This window comes from Nansenia antarctica, assembly GCF_963989245.1.
Source record: "Nansenia antarctica genome assembly, chromosome: 6".
NCBI lineage: Eukaryota > Metazoa > Chordata > Actinopteri > Argentiniformes > Microstomatidae > Nansenia > Nansenia antarctica.
Window position 1 is genome coordinate 35,431,594 of NC_137676.1, and position 21,835 is coordinate 35,453,428.

The window sequence follows — 21,835 nt, forward strand, 5'->3', positions numbered from 1 at the left end:
CTCTCTAATGCGGGGTACACACATAAGGATTTTCTGCTCGATTTTGTCCCGATTTTCGGATTTCTGAAAACGACAGAAAACGACAGAAAACGCCCGATTATCAGATGGATCTTAACATTTTCCCATAAAAAATCCTGTGGTGTGAGGTGTGTTAAGAGTCAATTCTCTTCAATTGTGCAATCAACTCTCCCCACAACCTGATCGGAAAATGGGCGTGGGGAACGACAGATTCCGGACTCTCTAGTCTCGTTCCCCAAGCCAGAAATCTCGCGTGAACCCATCCTTTTAATATTGCCTTTAAATTACAAAATAATTAAATTAAGATTATATAATGATTAAAGCACTTTGAGCCGCAACGTTTGCAGGAAAAGCGCTATACAAATAAAGTTATTATTATCTAACGTAGTACCCTGACTGACCTGTACGAGACAACCATGTGCGACAGGGCAAATAAAGTGCAGAAAAACGAAAAGAAGAAGTCAGCTCGCTTCTTGATTGGCGAGCAGGGTTGCCAGATGGGAATGACATTTTCCACCCTAACCACAGTCTAAAACCGCTAATTCCACCAAACAATCTGGCAACCCTATGATTTCTGGTCGGAAGTATTGAACGCATTTCACATTTACGATTGCCGGCCACGCCCATTTTCCGAGCAGGTTGCCAGGAGAGTTGATTGCACAATTGAAGAGAAGTGACTCTTAACACACCTCACACCCCAGGATTTTGTTATAGGAAAATGTTAAGATCCATCTGATAACCGGGCGTTTTCTGTTGTTTTCAGACATCCGAAAATCGCTGAAATCGCAGAAAATCCTTATGTGTGTACCCCGCTTAACTCTCTCTCTAACTCTATCTCTCTAACTCTCTCTCTCTAACTCTATCTCTCTAACTCTAACTCTCTCTCTAACTCTCTCTCTCTAACTCTCTCTAACTCTAACTATATCTCTCTAACTCTCTCTAACTCTAACTCTCTCTATCTATCTTTCTACTGATAATACATTCTACTGATGTAGTCTACCATGTGGTTTTAGTTATAGGCTATTGCTCTCACTTGTTTGTACCTTTAGCTAAATCAAGCATTTGAAGAAAATCCTTGTGTGTACCCCGCTTAACTCTCTAACTCTCTCTCTCTCTCTCTCATTCTAACTCTCTCTAACTCTATCTCTCTAACTCTGACTCTCTCTCTCTAACTCTAACTCTAAAGGGCTCTGCACACAGCGTGCGATTTCTGTTGCGCGTCAACGTTCCATAATTTCCATTGTTGTTATGAATGGAATCGAATTTTCGCCGTGCGGGGCCGTGTGCATTGCGATGCGATGTTCTCATAGACTTCCATTCAAACTTCAAAATGGAACGTTGACGCGCAACAGAAATCGCACGCTGTGTGCAGAGCCCTTAACTCTCTCTCTCTAACTCTCTCTCTCTAACTCTCATTCTCTAACTCTCTCTCTAACTCTAACTCTCTCTCTCTAACTCTAATTCTCTCTCTCTCTCTAACTCTCTCATTAACTCTAACTCCCCCTCTCTCTCTAACTTTAACTCTCCCCCTCTAACTCTCTCTCTCTATCTCTCTCTCTAACTCTCTCTCTCTAACTCTCTCTCTCTAACTCTCTCTCTCTAACTCTCTCTCTCTAACTCTAACTCTATATCTCTAACTCTATCTCTCTAACTCTCTCTCTCTAACTCTAACTCTAACTCTAACTCTCTCTAACTCTCTCTCTCTAACTCTCTCTAACTCTAACTCTATCTCTCTCTATCTATCTTTCTACTGATAATACATTCTACTGATGTAGTCTACCATGTGGTTTTAGTTATAGGCTATTGCTCTCACTTGTTTGTACCTTTAGCTAAATCAAGCATTTAGAATGTAGTGCGTATTGTGAAATTTCGCAACGTCAGTATAACAAATAAACGCATCGGACTCTAATAAAACGCATCAGAGGTCAGTGTGCAAGGTCCTTGTGCGTAACATTTTTATTTTGGATGACGGATTTAAAAATATGCGTAACGTTTTTTTTTTTCGGATGACGGATTGAAAAAAACCTCTCTCTCTCTTGCTCGTTCACTCTCTTCTCCCACGTTTTCTCCGGGGTCCGCCCTGCTGAAGGGACTGGCCCGTCCACATACTCCTCATCTTTATCTCTGTCCATATGGTGGCACAAGAAATGTCAGCCCTGATCCAGATCACATAGTACCAGATAGATCAGCTTACAGATCCTTCGGCGCACATGTGAACACACACACACACACACACGTGCACACATACACACACACACCTTGCGTCAAGGACAACACGGGAGAATGGTGCCCGCGACGGGCCTAACTCAAAACTCAAAGAATATCTCACTGTCCCTCTCCTTAAATATTGTTGTGTGGTGGAGGTCATGATCATTGTGTGGTAGACGTCATGGTGTGAGAGACATTACAATCGCCAAGTAATTGACAAATGGTGAGGGTGTGACTTCTCCAGGACGTCTGCCAGGCTCATTCAACTGTCAATAGTTATACACATTGAAACCAAGGCTGGCGCCACCAAAATGTCTCTACACACTAGGGCTGCACGATTTGGGTAAAAAAAAATCGAATTGCGATTATTTGGATATCGCGATTGCGATTAATTTGCGACAAATTTTTTTAAATAGCAAAAAAAAAAAAAAAAAAAAAAAAAAAGGGAGTTTTTGTAAAGTGTGGCCATATCTCCGGCTAGGAAGGTCGTATCAACGTGCAGTTTGTTTGTACGTCTTCAGGGGACTTAGAGGCTCCCTCCTCTAGCACCCCCACAGCCCGAGCTACGAGTGAAAGAACTAAACTTACATTGGGTTGCTTTAAAGTTGGGTTGCTTTAAAATCAAGCTTCAGATTAAAACATGTGATGGAGCATTACTAACCTGACTCAGGTGGTTTGTTTCACACAACCATCTAGGAAAGCTTAATTGGAAGCTGTTTGGAAAAGGGCAGGTACTTTCAAAAAATACTTGGCAGGTGATTGGATGAATCTGTCTATCACCTTCTATCATGGGCTAATTTCAGAGAGCATTACCACATGATACCATCAAACTGTTAACTGCTCTTATGCCATCAAACTGTTCTAATGCAAGGATGAGAACTTAAAAGATATGAATTGGAACAACATATTTATGTATGTTTTTTTTAATCAGCTGCCATTTTGTTTCTCTCAAGTGTCCATTTCTTTTGAACAATTCCAATATGAAAATAAAATAGGACCTTTCTACAAACAAGGTTATTTAATTATGGCTCAGGAGCAGCATCTAAATATTGCACATACTGCAATCAAGTTAAATAAAGTGCTAATAAAAATGTCCAGTAAAAAAGAATAGGTCCTTTCTGTAAACATTGAAATAGATTAAAAAAATAAAATAAAAAAAAATCGCAGGCAAATCGCAGGCTTTGCGATTAGCTAATCGCATCATTTCAAATCGCGATTTCGATTTAAAATCGATTAATCGTGCAGCCCTACTACACACACACACACACACACACACACACACACACACACACACACACACAGACACACACACACACACACACACACACACGCACACACAGACACAGTTTACAGGTCACATACACAGTTTACAGGTCACATAGTAGTACTGTACTATTAGTACTACTACTATAGTAGTAGGCGGCCACTTTATTTCCTTGTCGTTGTGGATTTTTTTTTTTTTTTTTTTTGCTTACTTACGTTGCTTCTTATTACTATTGTGTTTTTTTTCTCTTTATCTGAATGCTGCAATGGCAATGTTGAGGAACCAAAGCCAAAGAATGTTACTCTTGTGTACTTGTACAGTAAGATGTAACAAAAGCGATTCTGATTGTGATCTGATACTGATACTTATCACAGAGATACTCACCTTTACTCTACTGACTTCCTCTCAGGAGGTTCACCTGGTGTTTATCTCTGTCTGTCTTTTGTCACCTTTCAGGACAACATTACCTGCCCCCATGTTCTCCAGAAACAACTTCAGCGTGTGGGGGATCCTGAAGAAATGCATCGGACTGGTAAGGGACTCAGATTAAACCTTGTACTGGTCTCATTCAGACTAATATCTAGGTCTGGGACACACTGCCCCTACCATGTATTATTCTACATACACTCACGGAGCACTTTATTAGGAACACTATACTAATACTGGGGAGGGCCTCCCTTTGCTCTCAACACAGCCTCAATTCTTCATTCTTCTTCGTCGTCGTATGGGTTGTTGTTTTTCTTCTCCACTCCACCAGGCTCGGGGCCGAGGGGCTACCCTTTTACCACCCCGAGACCTGGTTGAGGGGCTCACCCGGGCTATATTTCTGGACACCCCTCCAGAAGCCACGTCATCGTCTCGTCATCTAATACCGACAGACCATGCATCCCGTTGGGTGGGTGGTACACCGGGCAATCCAGGATAATATGGTCTGCGGTTTGGTCCTCTGCGCCACACTCGCATGACGCATTTGGGGCCAAGCCCCATCTGTGCATTGATGAGCGGAAACGCCCGACGCCGGTCCGGAGACGATTGAGCCTCACCCAGGATAGCCTTGGCAAGTCCATCCCGAGGGGCTCAGCGCCGGCGACTGGGATGTGGTCGCGGAGTTTGGAGGTGTTAGCCTCCCACTCCGCGCGCCACATATAATCCGCCCATCCTGCCGCACTGATGTTGAGATCTCTGCATTGCTGCCTGAGATCCAGTGCGGCAGGCACAAATGGGTGTCTCGACTTGAGACGCCGGGAGGGCTCCGCTGTTATAGTGAGCCTATCATGGAGCAGATGGTTATTAAGCTCCACGGCCCGGCAGGCGAGACGTGCTGTGGCTCCCATGCGGCGGAGGCCTGCGGGCTGGATGCCTGCTAGGATGGGAAGGTTGTCCACGGGGGTAGGACGCAGGCATCCTGTCACAATGCGCAAGGCTTCGTTTATAGGCGAGTCGATGAGGCGGGTGTGGGCACTGCGACACCATACTGGGGCGCAGTATTCACTGGTTGAATAAACGAGGGCTAGGGCTGCCGTGCGCAAGGTCCTTGCGCCGGCGCCCCAGCCCGAGCCAACCAGTCGCCTCATCAACGCCACACGAGCTGTTAGCTTCTTGCGCAGTGACTCGAGGTGTCGGCGAAACGTGAGTGAACGTGAATTCTTCATTGCATTGATTCCACAAGATGTTGGAAACATTCCTTTGAGTTTCTGGTGCAAGATTCAAGATTCAAGAATGCTTTATTGTCTGTCACAGAGTGACAGAAATTCTCCTTTGACAGGCTTTGTGCAGTTCATGAATACGTTATCCACATTAAAAACACACATAGGTCACATACATACAATAAAACAGACAGATATAACAGTGTTTATCAAATGTAGTGCCTATTTAAAAAGTCTAGTCATTTAAAAATAATAGTAAGAAAAACAGTATTATGATTTAAAATGCTAAAATGTTGTGGTTTAAAAGAAAAACAGTGTGCGTCCTATTTTAAAATGTTCAGGGCGGTGGTTGCAGTGGGAATGAGTGAGGGAGTTGTACCAGGATGTGTTATTGAAGGTGAGAATGGATTCAATGAGTGATTTGTAAACCAGGGTTAAAATGTCCTTGCTGACGTTAAAAGCCCTGAGCTTCCTCAGCAGGTGGAGGCGCTGCTGGGCCTTTTTGTAGATTGAGTCAGTGTGCTGGGAGAAGGACAGAGAGATGTCAATCTCTGTCCCCAGGTACTTGAAGGACTGTACCTGTTCAACCAGCTGGCCGTTGATGCTGAGGGGTTGGAAGAGGTGGTGACAGTCTGCCTTCTCCCTGTTCCCAAAGCACAGCTCCTTAGTCTTGCTGGTGTTGAGCTCCAGGGAGCTTTGCTGGAACACCAGGGCTAGGTCTTCTGCTGCCTGGTGGTACTTGGCCAGGGCGTCGGCCCCAGTCAGGTGGGCCACCAAGGCCATGTCGTCTGCATATTTCAGCAGCACCATCCATTCTGTGCTGCAGGTGATGTGGTTGGTGTAGACAGCGAAGAGTTTGGGGGGATGAGACGCAGCCTTGGGGGAGGCCTGTGTTTAAAATCATCTTGCTGGATGTGAAGCCGTTTACGTCCATGATGACATGATTGCATCACGCAATTCTAACAGATTTTTCAGGTGCGCTTTCAAGCTGTGGATCCGTTCTGCCACATCCCAAAGGTGTTCTATTGGATTCAGATCCAATGACTGGGAAGGCCACTGAAGAACACTTAACTCATTGTCATGTTGATGAAACCAGTTTGAGACGGCTTTTGCTTTGTGACATGGTGCGTTATCATGCTGGAAGTAGCCATTAGAAGATGGGTACATTGTGGCCATGAAGGGACGCACACGGTCAGCAACAATACTCAAATAGGCTGTGACACTCAAGCGCTGATTGATAGGTATTAACAGGCCCAAAGTGTGCCAAGAAAACATTCCCCACACCTTTACACCACCTGAGTGAATGAGAAGGTGTACAGGTGTTTCGAATCAAATGTTCAGTGAGTGTATTGCACCATGAATTATGAGATGGGGGGTGATGGTGGTATCTTGCCTAGGTCTCTATGCAAGCTTCATTGTATCGTGAGCTTAGAATTATAAGGTTTAGGGTAGTTCAGAGATATTGAGCGTCAAAGTTTAGTTTTTACATTCCATTATGTTTTATGAGATGGAACCTTTGTATTTTCTGAATTACTAACAAAAACAATTCAACATGTTAAAAATAACACCACACAGGCATTAATAAACACCTAATGGATCAGATTATGTAAAAAACTACATTTTGACAAAAATTGAGATAGAACCTTATAATTCTAACGTCATTGTATGTCGTGGTGTTGCAGTGATCGACTGATCCCGTGTCATTGACTGATCCCGTGTCATTGACTGATCCCGTGTCATTGACTGATCCCGTGTCATTGACTGATCCCGTGTCATTGACTGATCCCGTGTCATTGACTGATCCCATGTCATTGACTGATCCCGTGTCATTGACTGATCCCGTGTCATTGACTGATCCCGTGTCATTGACTCATCCCGTGTCCTTGACTGATCCCGTGTCATTGACTGATCCCGTGTCATTGACTGATCCCGTGTCATTGACTGATCCCATGTCATTGACTGATCCCATGTCATTGCAGGAGCTGTCCAAGATCACCATGCCCATCGTGTTCAACGAGCCGCTCAGCTTCCTGCAGAGGATCACAGAGTACATGGAGCACACATACCTCCTCAACAGAGCCTGCTCACTGACCGACTCCACAGAACGCATGCAGGTGAGAGGGAGGGCGCTCGCACACACACACACACACACACACACACACACACACACACACACACACACACACACACATTCAACATTTTGTTGATTGCCTCTGCTGAATCCTGTTGATGCCTATCAACCATAACTCTGTGTGTGTGTGTGTGTGTGTGACACAGGGAAGCCACTCCTACACACTACACACACAGGTGTTGTTTTGACTGTCAGGGGAATTCTATGGATGTGTTCATATAGAGAAGCAGCCCAGAACAAGCCCAGAACCACATTGAACCCTCCCTCCCTCCCTCTCCTCCTCCCTCCCTCCCCTCCTCCCTCCCCTCCTCCCTCCCTTCCTCTCTCCCTCCCTCCCTCTTTCTCCTCCTCCTCCCTCCCTCCCTCCCTCCCTCCCTCCCTCCCTCCCCTCCTCCCTCCCTTCCTCTCTCCCTCCCTCCCTCTTTCTCCTCCTCTCTCCCTCCCTCCCTCCCTCCCTCCCTCCCTTCCTCTTTCTCCTCCTCTCTCCCTCCCTCCCTCCCTCCCCTCCTCCCTCCCTTCCTCTCTCCCTCCCTCCCTCTTTCTCCTCCTCCTCCCTCCCTCCCTCCCTCCCTCCTCCCTCCAGGCGGTAGCTGCTTTTGCCGTCTCAGCGGTGGCCTCTCAGTGGGACAGGACTGGGAAGCCCTTCAACCCTCTGCTGGGAGAGACCTACGAGCTGACCCGGTGAGCCTGACTCACACACACACACACACACACACACACACACATTCTCTATCTCTCTCACACTGTGACATACAGACATACACACACACACACACACATTCTCTATCTCTCTCACACTGACACACACACACACATTCTCCATCTCTCTCACACTGACATACAGACATACACACACACACACACACACACACACACACACACATTCTCTATCTCTCTCACACTGACACACACACACACACACACACACACACATTCTCCATCTCTCTCACACTGACATACAGACAGACATACACATACACACATACACACACACACACACACACATACAGACATACAGACATACACACACACACACACACTTCTGTACAGACTTGATTGACCTTTCTATTGGGATGCCTGTGCCTGCCCCCGCACAGAGAGCTAACAGTAGTAACACCATAGTTACCATAGTAATGCCATGTTACTCACCCTCCCAGCTGATCCTAATCACGCTGCATCCTCAGGGCTGCTGACCTCATACTGGTGGAATCTCTCATGCGCTGTTGTTTTTCTCTCTCTCCCTCTCTCTCCTCCTCTCCCTCTATTCCTTTATTCCTCCTGATCTGCTCTCTACTCTCTCCCCCCTCTCTCTCTTCCCCCTCCCTCCCTCTCGCTCTCTCCCTCCCTCTCTCTCTCTCCTCCTCTCCCTCTATTCCTTTATTACTCCTGATCTACTCTCTCCTCTCTCCCTCCCTCCCTCTCTCCCTCCGTCTCTCTCCCTCTCTCCCCCTCTCTCTCTTTGCCCCTCTCCTCCTTCCTTTACTCTTCCCCCTCCTTTGTCCCGTCCCCCAGAGAGGACCAGGGCTACAGGCTGATCTCAGAGCAGGTCAGCCACCACCCTCCCGTCAGTGCCTTCCACGCTGAGAGTCTGGAGGGGGACTTTGTGTTCCACGGGTCCATCTACCCCAAACTCAAGTTCTGGGGCAAGAGCGTGGAGGCCGAGCCCAAGGGCGTCATCACACTAGAACTGCTCAAGTGAGTGTAGTGTGTGTGTGTGTGTGTGTGTGTGTGGTGTGTTTGTGTGGGTGTGTGTGTGTGTGGGGGGGGGGGGGTAGACATTTGTGTGTGTGGGTTTGTGTTTGTGTGTGGGTGGGTGTGTGGTGTGTGAGTGTGTGTGGGGCAGGGTTGTGTGAGTGTGTGTGCTCGCGTTTTATTGTATGTGTCGGCCGATACCATCCCTGTCCTGTGTGTGTGTGTGTGTGTGTGTGTGTGTGTGTGTGTTGGGTCAGTGTGTGTGTGTTGGGTCAGTGTGTGTGTGTGTGTGTGTGTTGGGTCAGTGTGTGTGTGTGTGTGTGTTGGGTCAGTGTGTGTGTGTGTTGGGTCAGTGTGTGTGTGTGTGTGTGTTGGGTCAGTGTCAGGGTTTCCGTTAGAAAAAATTGCCGCCGGTCATCGTGTCCGGGAAGATTTCGATTTACCGGACAAACGTGTGATATTCCGGTCATCATATTGAAATATAATATAGCTGTTTGTCGCGGTGATTACTGTTGTGTAGCGGCCTATATATGCCATTTAATGTCTATTTCTCATCCGATACGATTAGATGCGAGCTATATAATATATAATAATATAACATGATTCGCATGCGCGCTATTATTGACGTCGTCTTTCTGGAAAACCAAGTTCAATTTGGTCATCACCGGTAGCACATCAGCCAGTGCGTGAGTCCAGGCGATAAAGCTATACGGCTGGATTTGACCTCGGATGCCTTGGGCTTGGGCATTTCCTCCCACAGCCTCTTCATTTAGCTCCATCACCAGAGCAGGCCAGTTACGTTTGATACCCTCCACTGCCCTGTGCAAGGATAGCCAGCGGACAGCGCACGGCTGCTTTAGGCTCGTCATGTCTTCGTCGCTGAGAGCTGCTGTCACCTGACGGAGGCGATTGGTCCTGCTGGCTGAGTGCTTGTAAAAGGAGTACACAGAAGCAGTTGTGCGCTTGTAGGCTCCTACCTGGTCAACAGCCTTTGCAGCATCTAGCGCGGCCAGCGCAACTCGGTGGGCACCACAGTGCACCTGAATGGAAAACTCACTCTGTTTCTTCAGAAGAGCACCAACTCCAGCACGCTTCCCCATCATTACACTGGCCCCATCCGAGCCCAGGCCAATGACGCGGGACAGCTCCACACCTCTCTCGCGGAGCACCTCCACCACTTTGTCAAATATACACTGTGCGGTCCCGGAGTGCACATCATTATTGCCCAGAAAACATGTCTCAACTCTTCCTTTTATTTCCAACTTCACGTATATAATCAGCTTCTTGTCCACGGTGATATTTACTGTCTCATCAATGATAATTCCAATGAAGTCACTCCCCTTTAGCTTTTCATCCAGCTGATCCATCACAACGTCTTCCAGTGCCCTTTCCATGTCATCAACGGAGTCGCTGTGGCGGTAAATGCCCTCACTCAAGACAAAATCTGGAGCCTTAACTGCTTTCAGTAGCTCAGTCAGTCCCACATACTGATGACATGCGATGCCATTTTTTGCCATGTGAAATGCAACTTGTAGCTGAGAGTGCAGCTTATTGTTAGCCGTTGCATTAGCCTGCTCACAGTGGCCTTGCATAGCGGTTTGCTGTTGCCTCAAACTGACCGCTGATATGTGGTCACTGCACCGACTGTGATCAGTGAGAGCCGACATTCTCATATTTGTTGCTCCTCTCGTGAATCCGTTATTCCTCCCCGATTTTTCGCACGGTGAGCAGAACATTTTCCCTTCCTCATCTAAACGCAGCCAGGGGAAAGTTTCTTTCCATTCAACTCTGAACCCTGGAGATTTCTTGGCTGGAGGAGCCCCGACGGCGTCAGCCGCCTCCATCTCTTCAGAGCCAGACTTCTCCTCAGACTCATTGTTGCTTGGTTTCATGAAGTAATTGCTAAGCTTACTTTGTTTTGCCATGTTTACATTAATTTAATCGCTCGCTATGGTGCACTTTGAGCTGCAACGTTTGCGTATTATTATGGTGGCCGGGTTGGCAGGGTTGCCAGATGGGCCGGGTTATCGCCGAATGGGCTACTGGGTTTAGCGGTAATAGACTGGTTAGGCTGTAATCCCATCTGGCATCAATCCCATGTGGCATCTGACTATTACCGCTGTTTCGCATAGGCTAGCCTACACATTAGGAGTCATCATCATGCCGGCGTCAAATCATATCATAATAAAAGAAATACATAGCCTATATATTCGTCTTTTTTAAAATAGAAGGAATCAGAATGTGAACTTTAGCGAATTGTATTCAAATTGTGCTTAGAGGGAATTATTTTCACCGGACATTATGACCGACGAGTTTTCAATTTGTCGGACTTCAACAAATTTTAACGGACAAAGACCGGTAATTACCGGTTAACGGAAACCCTGGTCAGTGTGTGTGTGTGTGTGTGTGTGTGTGTGTGTTGGATCAGTGTGTGTGTGGGTGTGTGTGTTGGGTCAGTGTGTGTGTTGGGTCAGTGTGTGTGTGTTGGGTGTGTGTGTGTGTTGGGTCAGTGTGTGTGTGTGTGTGTGTGTGTGTGTGTGTTGGGTCAGTGTGTGTGTGTGTGTGTTGGATCAGTGTGTGTGTGTGTTGGGTCAGTGTGTGTGTGTGTGTGTGTGTGTGTTGGGTCAGTGTGTGTGTGTTGGGTCAGTGTGTGTGTGTGTGTTGGGTCAGTGTGTGTGTGTGTTGGGTCAGTGTGTGTGCGTGTGTGTTGGGTCAGTGTGTGTGTGTGTGTTGGGTCAGTGTGTGTGTGTGTTGGGTCAGTGTGTGTATGTGTTGGGTCAGTGTGTGTGTGTGTTGGATCAGTGTGTGTGTTGGGTCAGTGTGTGTGTGTGTTGGGTCAGTGTGTGTGCGTGTGTGTTGGGTCAGTGTGTGTGTGTGTGTTGGGTCAGTGTGTGTGTGTGTTGGGTCAGTGTGTGTGTGTGTTGGGTCAGTGTGTGTGTGTGTGTGTGTGTGTGTGTGTTGGGTCAGTGTGTGTGTGTGTGTGTGTTGGGTCAGTATGTGTGTGTGTGTGTGTGTGTGTGTTGGGTCATTGTGTGTGTGTGTGTGTGTGTGTGTGTGTGTTGGGTCAGTGTGTGTGTGTGTGTGTGTGTGTGTTGGGTCAGTGTGTGTGTGTGTGTTGGGTCAGTGTGTGTGTGTGTGTGTGTGTGTTGGGTCAGTGTGTGTGTGTTGGGTCAGTGTGTGTGTGTTTGGTCAGTGTGTGTGTGTGTTTGTTGGGTCAGTGTGTGTATGTGTTGGGTCAGTGTGTGTGCGTGTGTGTTGGATCAGTGTGTGTGTGTTGGGTCAGTGTGTGTGTGTTGGGTCAGTGTGTGTGTGTGTGTGTGTGTGTTTTGGGTCAGTGTGTGTGTGTGTTGGGTCAGTGTGTGTGTGTGTGTGTGTGTGTTGGGTCAGTGTGTGTGTGTGTTGGGTCAGTGTGTGTGTGTGTGTGTGTGTGTTGGGTCAGTGTGTGTGTGTGTTGGGTCAGTGTGTGTGTGTGTGTTGGGTCAGTGTGTGTGTGTGTTGGGTCAGTTTGTGTGTGTGTTGGGTCAGTGTGTGTGTGTGTTGAGTCAGTGTGTGTGTTAATGTTTGACTCCTATCCCGTCCGCCTGATTTGCTGTATCCTGTAGTCCTGCTCCTTCTGTTTGCTTTGGTTCCTCAAACCTACAAAGTGTACTGTACCATGTATCCCTGCTGTTCAAATAGTCCTGTGTGTGTGTGTGTGTGTGTGTGTGCGCGTGTGTGTGCGTGCGCGCACCCACCCACCTACCACTGACAGAGCACCACATTAACACCATGTTTGCTCTGCTCCCCCTCTCTCTCCTCAGGCACAACGAGACGTACACGTGGTCCAACCCGTTCTGCTGCGTCCACAACGTGATCCTGGGCAAGCTGTGGATCGAGCAGTACGGCACGGTGGAGATCCTCAACCACAGGTAAACAACCGCCCCGGGTTTGGTGAGGGGGATTCCCCAAACGCCCCGGGGATACGAGGACCTGAGGACACATCTCGAAAGGCTTTCCTCCATCCCTCACGCTCACTCACCTAACCTCCTTCTCAAACCTGATTGGAGGAGAAGTTCTAAGACCTCCTCCTCCAATGGGGCTTCAGGAAGGAGCCCAGGAGGGTAAATTCCATCGATGTCGCTAAAAGGAAAATCCAGGCTTATTTTGGATAAGCGAGATATTTTTGATTGACGAGACTTATAGACAAAAATAAGCCTGGATTTTCCTTTAGCGATGTTGATGGTTGACTCTCCGTCAGGAGAGAGGACGTGAGGAATCAAGGAATTCGTTTTTAAAAAATGATTATTATTATTATTATTGTTATTCAACGCATAGACGCATCCGCAGAACGGACTCAGTCATCGCACGTGATTTGTTGAGTGGATGGATGGTCGGATAGTTGGATGAACGAACGAACGAACAAATGAATGATTGAATACATTTATGAGATGATAATAATTTGAAAAACATATTATAGCCAAAAGAATAGTCCAATAAAGCCATTCAGAGCCATATAACAGCTGTATACCTCAGCCTGTCTGAAGCCATATAATGGTGCGGCCACGCACCCCTCCCTTGTTCTTATCTGCGTGTGTCGTCCCCCCCCCCCCCCTCTCTCTCTCTCCCCCCCCCGGCCCCCGAGCAGCACAGGAGAGAAGTGCGTGCTGAACTTCAAGCCCTGCGGAATGTTCGGCAAGGAGCTGCACAGGGTGGAGGGATACATCCAGGATAAGAGGTGTGTGGAGGCAGGGTTCAGAGTACCACAAATCACACACACACTTCACCTGAATGACCGTGATGACTCACCTTAGATAAACAACTCTTGATTTATTTGTTTTGTTTGTTTATTTCGTTCAATTGTGAAACGCCATTTGGGCGTACCGGCCTAGACAAAAGAATGAAATAGAACTACGCTGTCCGTTCAAAGATGATTGTCTTTGCCTTTATTTGACACGTTTGGCATAATTTCACATGGATGCTAACCCAACCCCCACCCCCCCCCCCAGTAAAAAGAAGCGCTGTGTGATCTACGGAAAGTGGACAGAGTGCATGTACAGCGTGGATCCGCAGGTGTACGACTCCAACAAAAAGGCGGAGAAGAAGGGAGACGCTAAGAAACAGAAACCGGTGAGTCAGCAGCATCAGAACCATAGACCTGGGCTGGCGGAAATACATGTACAGGGTTTCCTACACAGCTCTGGGAGGGGGGGGGGGGTCTGGAATGTCTGTGTGTGTGTGTGTGGGGGGGGGGGGGGGTCTGGAATCAAGTACTGATGATTATATAGACCTGGAACAGTATGGAAAACACACACACACAAATGGACATAAGTCGGGAAAACGATTAGTGATTACACACACACACACACACAGAGACACACACACACACACACACACACACACACACACACACACAGAAAGACACACACACATACAGACACAGAGGGAGGGAGACACACAGACACAGAGAGAGAGAGAGACACAGACACAGAGAGAGAGACACAGACACAGAGAGAGAGAGAGAGACACAGACACAGAGAGAGAGACACAGACACAGAGAGCCAGTGTGTGATGGTGTTGTTGTTGTTGTTGTTGTGTGCAGGAGGAGCCAGAGGGGGCAGCAGAGAACGAGGATGCAGATGACATGCCTGAGGTGCAGGAGACGGTGGCCGTCATCCCTGGCAGCACCCTGCTGTGGAGGATATCATCACGCCCTGCACACTCTGCCAAGGTACACACACACACACACACACATGCACGGACACGCACACACAGACACACGCACGCACACACACACACAAACAAGCGTAGACACTAGGGATGGACGGTTTCCAATTATTGAAACCGAAAAACCGTCAAAGACTAAAACCGGGGTTTTCCGGTTAACCGAAAAATAATAATAATAATAATAATAACATTACATAAAAAAAAAAAATATATAATAATAATAATAATAACATTACATTAAAAAAAAGAGCGCCAATTTCAAATAATTGAGCCCTACTGCTACAATACACTCATGTCGAACACCATTAAAACACCGTAAGCACAGTCGCAACACATTTAGGCTACTTAGTTTCACAAATATAAGTGGCAAGGCAGACTTTTGTAAGCTACACCATACATGAAAACACATGAACACTTAACACACCAGCTCCGCTGATCCAGGGTGCACGCCTGCACGGAAGATCATCTCTTGGAACAGCGTCTTCATTGAATGAACTGCTTTCTCAATATCTTGGTTGTTAGACAAAGTTTCAGCTGCTGCTCAATGTATTTAAATATTTGAATACTTCTCAATAATCACTGAAATATTAGACTTAGAATTATGCAGTGAACATACTTAAAGCTTTTCATAAAAACCACATGCCGCGAGACTGACTCGTCCTGAACTGTCGTAAGTCAATCAACAAAGAATGCCCCATCAAAATAAAAGTGCCCATGGTAGAGCTGTCAAAATAGAGCTTTCAAAATAAATGTACTAATACAGATAGAGATAAATACAGAACTACCTTTGCGTCACTAAGTGACCGCGTATCTTCTGAGACATGCGTTCTGTCATCACTTTCAGTAGCGCCTTCACACACAGTGGCGCTGTGCACAAACACTCTTGATCCGAAAAGCTCTTGTTTTATTATATTGTGGTTTAGTAAATACTGCACTTGGAGTTACATTCAATGCATGATTTGTGCTATAGAACATAAATAAAGTTTGATTGATTGATTGATATCAAATCAAATCACATTTTATTTCTATAGCGCATTTCTCACAAAAGTGACCCAATGCGCTTTACAGAGAGCAGCGAAAATGATCTTATTAAATGTAAGCGAGTAATTGTAAAAAACCTTTCCTATCTACCAATAACTGAAGGCAACTATCTTTCCCATAGAGTGATTCGTTACCCTTAAATATAATCCCAATTAGATATTAATCCTCAGTTATTCTTCACAACTGACCAAACCTCTCACTCATTGCGCGGCAGATTCAGACTGTATCATTGTTATTTTCACACACGACAAACATGTGACATGTTCCAGTTTTATTCTTTGAACAACATAGAATATACAATAGAATAGAAAACGTTCGCGCTCGTTCACGCTAGCCATTGTTTTTTTTCTCCTCACTCTCTGCTCTGAAGAGAAGCTGTCACGTGACCCGTCTTTTTAGACATGTCATTTATTTGACAAGTTATAACAAAGTTATAGTGTTTACAAAATCACTTTTATAACATCTTCAACCACACACTCTTGTACACACTCTAGGCATGTATTATATAGCAATCTATGATATTTTGATAAAATGTAAAAAAATAAAAATAAAAAAAATACGGTTTCAGGCGGTTTTGATAAAAAACCGTTTCTATTTTTATAAACCCCGGTTTTCGGTATAACCGAAAAACCGTCCATCCCTAGTAGACACACACACACACGCATGTAGACACCACAGACACGCGCAGACACGCATGTAGACACACACACGCGCAGACACACGCGCAGACACACATGCAGACACACGCGCAGACATACACATGCAGATACACACACTAGGGTTCCCGCGCTGGTCTTAAAAAGCCTTAAAGTCTAAAATCCAACAAACCAAACGCTAAGGCCTAAAAAAGTCCCGAATTTCTGTTATTCAGTCTAAAAATTAGGTGCTAGGTCTAAAAAATGAAATCCTGCAAGGAAATCAGTCTGAACACATCTATTTACGCAGAAATGTATCAAGCTGGAACCCAAAAAAATCCAATTCACTTCCTTTTTTGTCTGTATGGCAGTGAAATCCCTAATTTCATCACCTCAATGAAGGGGGGGGACGAGGCGGCGTACAGGGATGAGGTAGAGCAACTGAGCAAGCTGTGCAAGGTTAACAACCTGCTGCTAAACAAGTCAAAGACCCAGGAATTCATCGTAGACTTCAGGAGGAAAAAGTCCGAGATCCAGCCCCTGCTCATCGACGGAGAGAGCGTGGAGAGAGTCTCAACCCTCCGATTCCTGGGACACAACATGCGGGATGACCTGGCCTGGAAGGACAACACAAAAGGCACCATCAAGAGGGCACAACAGCGGCTATACACCCTGAGATGCCTCAGGAAAGAACACAACAAGCAGGAGATACTGGTGGCCTTCTACCACGGCGCAGTGGAGAGCATCCTCACCTTCGGCATCTCCAACTGGTTCCACAGCTGCACAACAGCGGAGAGAAACGCGCTACAGAGAGTCGTGAGAACAGCACAGAAGATCACCGGCGCCCCCCTCCCCTCTCTGGAGGAGCTGTACAACACACGCTGTCTCAGGAGGGCCTCCAAGATCTCCAGGGACCCGACCCACCCTGGGCACGTACACTTTGTCAAGCTGCCCTCGAACAGGAGGTTCAGGACCCCGGCCGCTAAGACAAACAGACTGAAGGACTGCTTCTACCACAGGGCAAAAAAGGCCTAAGTTCTGGGCCCAGGACAGTCCGGACGGATTGTATGGCAGCTAGTGCTGAGGCACAAACATGTACATTTTCAAGCCTGCAAACTGTGACACTTTAAAATAATGTGAAAAAATACTCTTTGTGCAATATGACAACCCTAGTTGACTATCTGTGCAGTATAGTACAGTGGATTGTGTACATAGCCTTTATTGATGTAAACCAGCTCCTTACCTTCTTGTGATTTTATGCATTTATGCTTTTTCTAAAATGTTTTTTTTTTTTCCCCTTTCCTAACACCAGGGGAGCCACCCCTCCTAAATTTCGTTGTTTGGTACCTGTACTGTAGCAATGACAAATAAAGTCCATTCCATTCCATTCCATTCCTCAAGGATGACAAAAAGCTATCATATGGTGTCGCGAATAGGTCTAAAATTCTATTCAAACAGGTAAAAATGTTTACTTGTAGGAACCCTGACACACACATGCAGACACAGACACACACACACACACACACATGCATGCAGACACACACACACACGTATAGACATGCAGACACACATAATCACAAGCATGCAGACACACACACACACACGCATGCAGAGACACACACACATACTCAGAGTCGGCCTAATATCTTCACAACCTGCTCACTCTGCCAATGGTAACGCACACATGAGACAGACAGACACACACACACCTAACGTAAGCACGTTAACTCCTCTCGTCCCCCTTCTCTCTCTCTCTGTGTAGATGTACAACTTCACCAACTTCGCCATGTCTCTGAACGAGATGGCCCCCGGCATGGTGGACAACCTGGCCCCCACAGACTGTCGCCTGAGGCCCGACATCAGGGCCATGGAGAACGGAGACATGGGTGAGACAGGCCTCCTCCCCCCCTAGACACCTACGACAACACTGCCACCTGCTGGTCCTCAGGGGACGGCGCATTTCACATTTCCACTTCCATGTTCACGTTCATGTTGGTTTTCGTCTAATTGATTCCTATTAGGGATGGACGGTTTCCAATTATTGAAACCGAAAAACCGTCAGAGAGTAAAACCGCGGTTTTCCGGTTAACCGAAAAATACAGTAAAAAAAAAAAAAAAAGACAAAAAACAAATGGAAAAAAAGAGCGCCAATTTCAAATAATTGAGCCCTACTGCTACAATACACTCATGTTGAACACCATTAAAACACCGTAAGCACAGTCGCAACACATTTAGGCTACTTAGTTTCACAAATATAAGTGGAAAGGCAGACTTTTGTAAGCTACACCATACATGAAAACACATGAACACTTAACACACCAGCTCCGCTGATCCAGGGTGCACGCCTGCACGGAAGATCATCTCTTGGAACAGCGTCTTCATTGAATGAACTGCTTTCTCAATATCTTGGTTCTTAGACAAAGTTTCAGCTGCTGCTCAATGTATTTAAATATTTGAATACTGCTCAATAATCACTGAAATATTAGACTTAGAATTATGCAGTGAACATACTTAAAGCTTTTCATAAAAACCACATGCCGCGAGACTGACTCGTCCTGAACTGTCGTAAGTCAATCAACAAAGAATGCCCCATCAAAATAAAAGTGCCCATGGTAGAGCTGTCAAAATAGAGCTTTCAAAATAAATGTACTAATACAGATAGAGATAAATACAGAACTACCTTTGCATCACTAAGTGACCGCGTATCTTCTGAGACATGCGTTCTGTCATCACTTTCAGTAGCGCCTTCACACACAGTGGCGCTGTGCACAAACACTCTTGATCCGTATAGCTCTTGTTTTATTATATTGTGGTTTAGTAAATACTGCACTTGGAGTTACATTCAATGCATGATTTGTGCTATAGAACATAAATAAAGTTTGATTGATTGATTGATATCAAATCAAATCACATTTTATTTCTATAGCGCATTTCTCACAAAAGTGACCCAATGCGCTTTACAGAGAGCAGCGAAAATGATCTTATTAAATGTAAGCGAGTAATTGTAAAAAACCTTTCCTATCTACCAATAACTGAAGGCAACTATCTTTCCCATAGAGTGATTCGTTACCCTTAAATATAATCCCAATTAGATATTAATCCTCAGTTATTCTTCACAACTGACCAAACCTCTCACTCATTGCGCGGCAGATTCAGACTGTATCATTGTTATTTTCGCACACGACAAACATGTGACATGTTCCAGTTTTATTCTTATTCTATTTTATTCTTATTAAAAAAAAAAAAAAAAAAACGGTTTCAGACGGTTTTGATAAAAAAACGTTTCTATTTTTATAAACCCCGGTTTTCGGTTTAACCGAAAAACTGTCCATCCCTAATTCCTATGTGAATGATTCTGGTTTGAATGATTCTGGTTTTAATGATTCTGGTTTGAATGATTCTGGTTTGAATGAATCTGGTTTGAATGATTCTGGTTTGAATGAATCTGGTTTGAATGATTCTGGTTTGAATGATTCTGGTTTGAATGATTCTGGTTTGAATGAATCTGGTTTGAATGAATCTGGTTTGAATGATTCTGGTTTGAATGATTCTGGTTTGAATGATTCCTATCTGAATGATTCTGGTTTGAATGATTCCTATCTGAGTGATTCTGGTTTGAATGATTCCTATCTGAGTGATTCTGGTTTGAATGATTCTGGTTTGAATGAATCTGGTTTGAATGAATCTGGTTTGAATGATTCTGGTTTGAATGATTCTGGTTTGAATGATTCCTATCTGAGTGATTCTGGTTTGAATGATTCCTATCTGAGTGATTCTGGTTTGAACTAATCTGGTTTGTTGTTGGTTGTTCCTGGTTTGAATACGTCACTGTCGGTACAGTAGATATCCACACAGTCATGCTCCTATCAGAGGCTGATTGAAACCAGGGAGAACGTCCATGGAATGTGTTTTTGTAGTGCGGTAGTAGTCCTAAATGTGACAGTTGAATCAATATGTACATTATGTTTTTACCAGCGGAATCAATATGTACATTATGTTTTTACCAGCGGGATTTGAACCCACATATGTGTTGTTCTCCAGACACGGCCAGTCGAGAGAAGGAGAGGCTGGAAGAGAAACAGCGGTCGGCACGGAAAGAACGCTCCAAGGGCGACGACGAGTGGTCCACTAGGTAGGAACTGATCCTCTCAGACTGCCTTACCGTAGGAAGGCTTTCACTGTGGCACCATACACCTGCCTTACTGTAGGAAGGCTTTCACTGTGACACCATACACCTGCCTTACCGTAGGAAGGCTTTCACTGTGACACCACACACCTGCCTTACCATAGGAAGGCTTTCACTGTGACACCATACACTTGCCTTACCGTAGGAAGGCTTTCACTGTGGCACCATACACCTGCCTTACCGTAGGAAGGCTTTCACTGTGGCACCATACACCTGCCTTACCGTAGGAAGGCTTTCACTGTGACACCATACACCTGCCTTACCGTAGGAAGGCTTTCACTGTGGCACCATGCACAACTTCTCAAAAAAGCACTTTTATCTATTTTGTATGTTTCTTTTTTTACATTCTTCTCTGTTCTCTTCTCCTCTATCAAACCGTAGGACTTGAATGATAACTCTATGATGACTCTGCTAGTGTGGTTTATCTATATAACTCTAAAATGCTAGTAAGGTTTATCTATATAACTCTATAATGCTAGTAAGGTTTATCTATATAACTATAATGTTAGTAAGGTTTATCTATATGAATGAATGAATGAATGGTCTTTATTGTCACTAATACAGTACAGGTACCATACAACACAATTTAGGAGGGGGGGGGGCTCCCCTGGTGCTTGGAAAAAATACTAAAAAACAAGAAGGGAAAAGAGCTGGTTTACATAAATAAAGGCTATGTACACTATCCACTATACTATACTACTATACAATAAAACACTGTGCTGTACTCTATGCTATGCTATAAATATCCTAACATTTCCTATATCTGAACCTTATTTACACAAGGGTTGTCATATTACACATAGTATTGTTGCACATTCATTTAAAGTGTCGCAGTTTGCAGGTTTGAAATGTTCACAGTTATATTTCAATATTGCACTTATGTTTACAATCTAGTAGCTGCCATCAAATTGTCTAGATTGTCCAGGGCCTAGAACCTAGGTCTTTGCTGTGTTCAGAGCCTGAATGGCCCTAGGGTAGAAGCTGAGCTTCAGTCTATTTGTCCGTGCGAACATGGTCCTGAACCGCCTGCCTGAGCGCAGCCGAACAAAGTGGTTTATCTATATAACTCTATAAAGCTATTAAGGTTTATCTATATAACTATAATGTTAGTAAGGTTTATCTATATAACTCTATGATGTTAGTAAGGTTTATCTATATAACTCTATAAAGCTAGTAAGGTTTATCTATATAACTATAATGTTAGTAAGGTTTATCTATATACCGGTACAGTAACTCTATGATGCTAGTAAGGTTTATCTATATAACTCTATGATGTTAGTAAGGTTTATCTATATAACTATGATGTTAGTA

At 45.2% G+C, this 21,835-nt stretch overlaps 1 protein-coding gene across 3 annotated transcripts in view; it reads left to right on the forward strand.

The window, feature by feature from the left end:
* The window catches only part of osbpl2b (oxysterol binding protein-like 2b), a 51,076-nt gene that overhangs the window by 19,286 nt on the left and 9,955 nt on the right, over positions 1-21,835 (forward strand). For 2 of the 3 annotated variants that reach the window (XM_080535352.1, XM_080535351.1), the window contains exons 4-13: positions 3,947-4,022; positions 7,116-7,250; positions 7,851-7,948; positions 8,780-8,962; positions 12,760-12,867; positions 13,584-13,673; positions 13,945-14,065; positions 14,538-14,666; positions 18,101-18,224; positions 20,380-20,470. In XM_080535352.1, the coding sequence (XP_080391478.1) occupies positions 3,947-4,022; positions 7,116-7,250; positions 7,851-7,948; positions 8,780-8,962; positions 12,760-12,867; positions 13,584-13,673; positions 13,945-14,065; positions 14,538-14,666; positions 18,101-18,224; positions 20,380-20,470 (1,155 nt within the window). Of the gene's footprint in view, positions 1-3,946; positions 4,023-4,271; positions 4,386-7,115; positions 7,251-7,850; positions 7,949-8,779; positions 8,963-12,759; positions 12,868-13,583; positions 13,674-13,944; positions 14,066-14,537; positions 14,667-18,100; positions 18,225-20,379; positions 20,471-21,835 lie in introns of those variants that run through there. The other variant, XM_080535353.1, reaches the window with a different exon arrangement.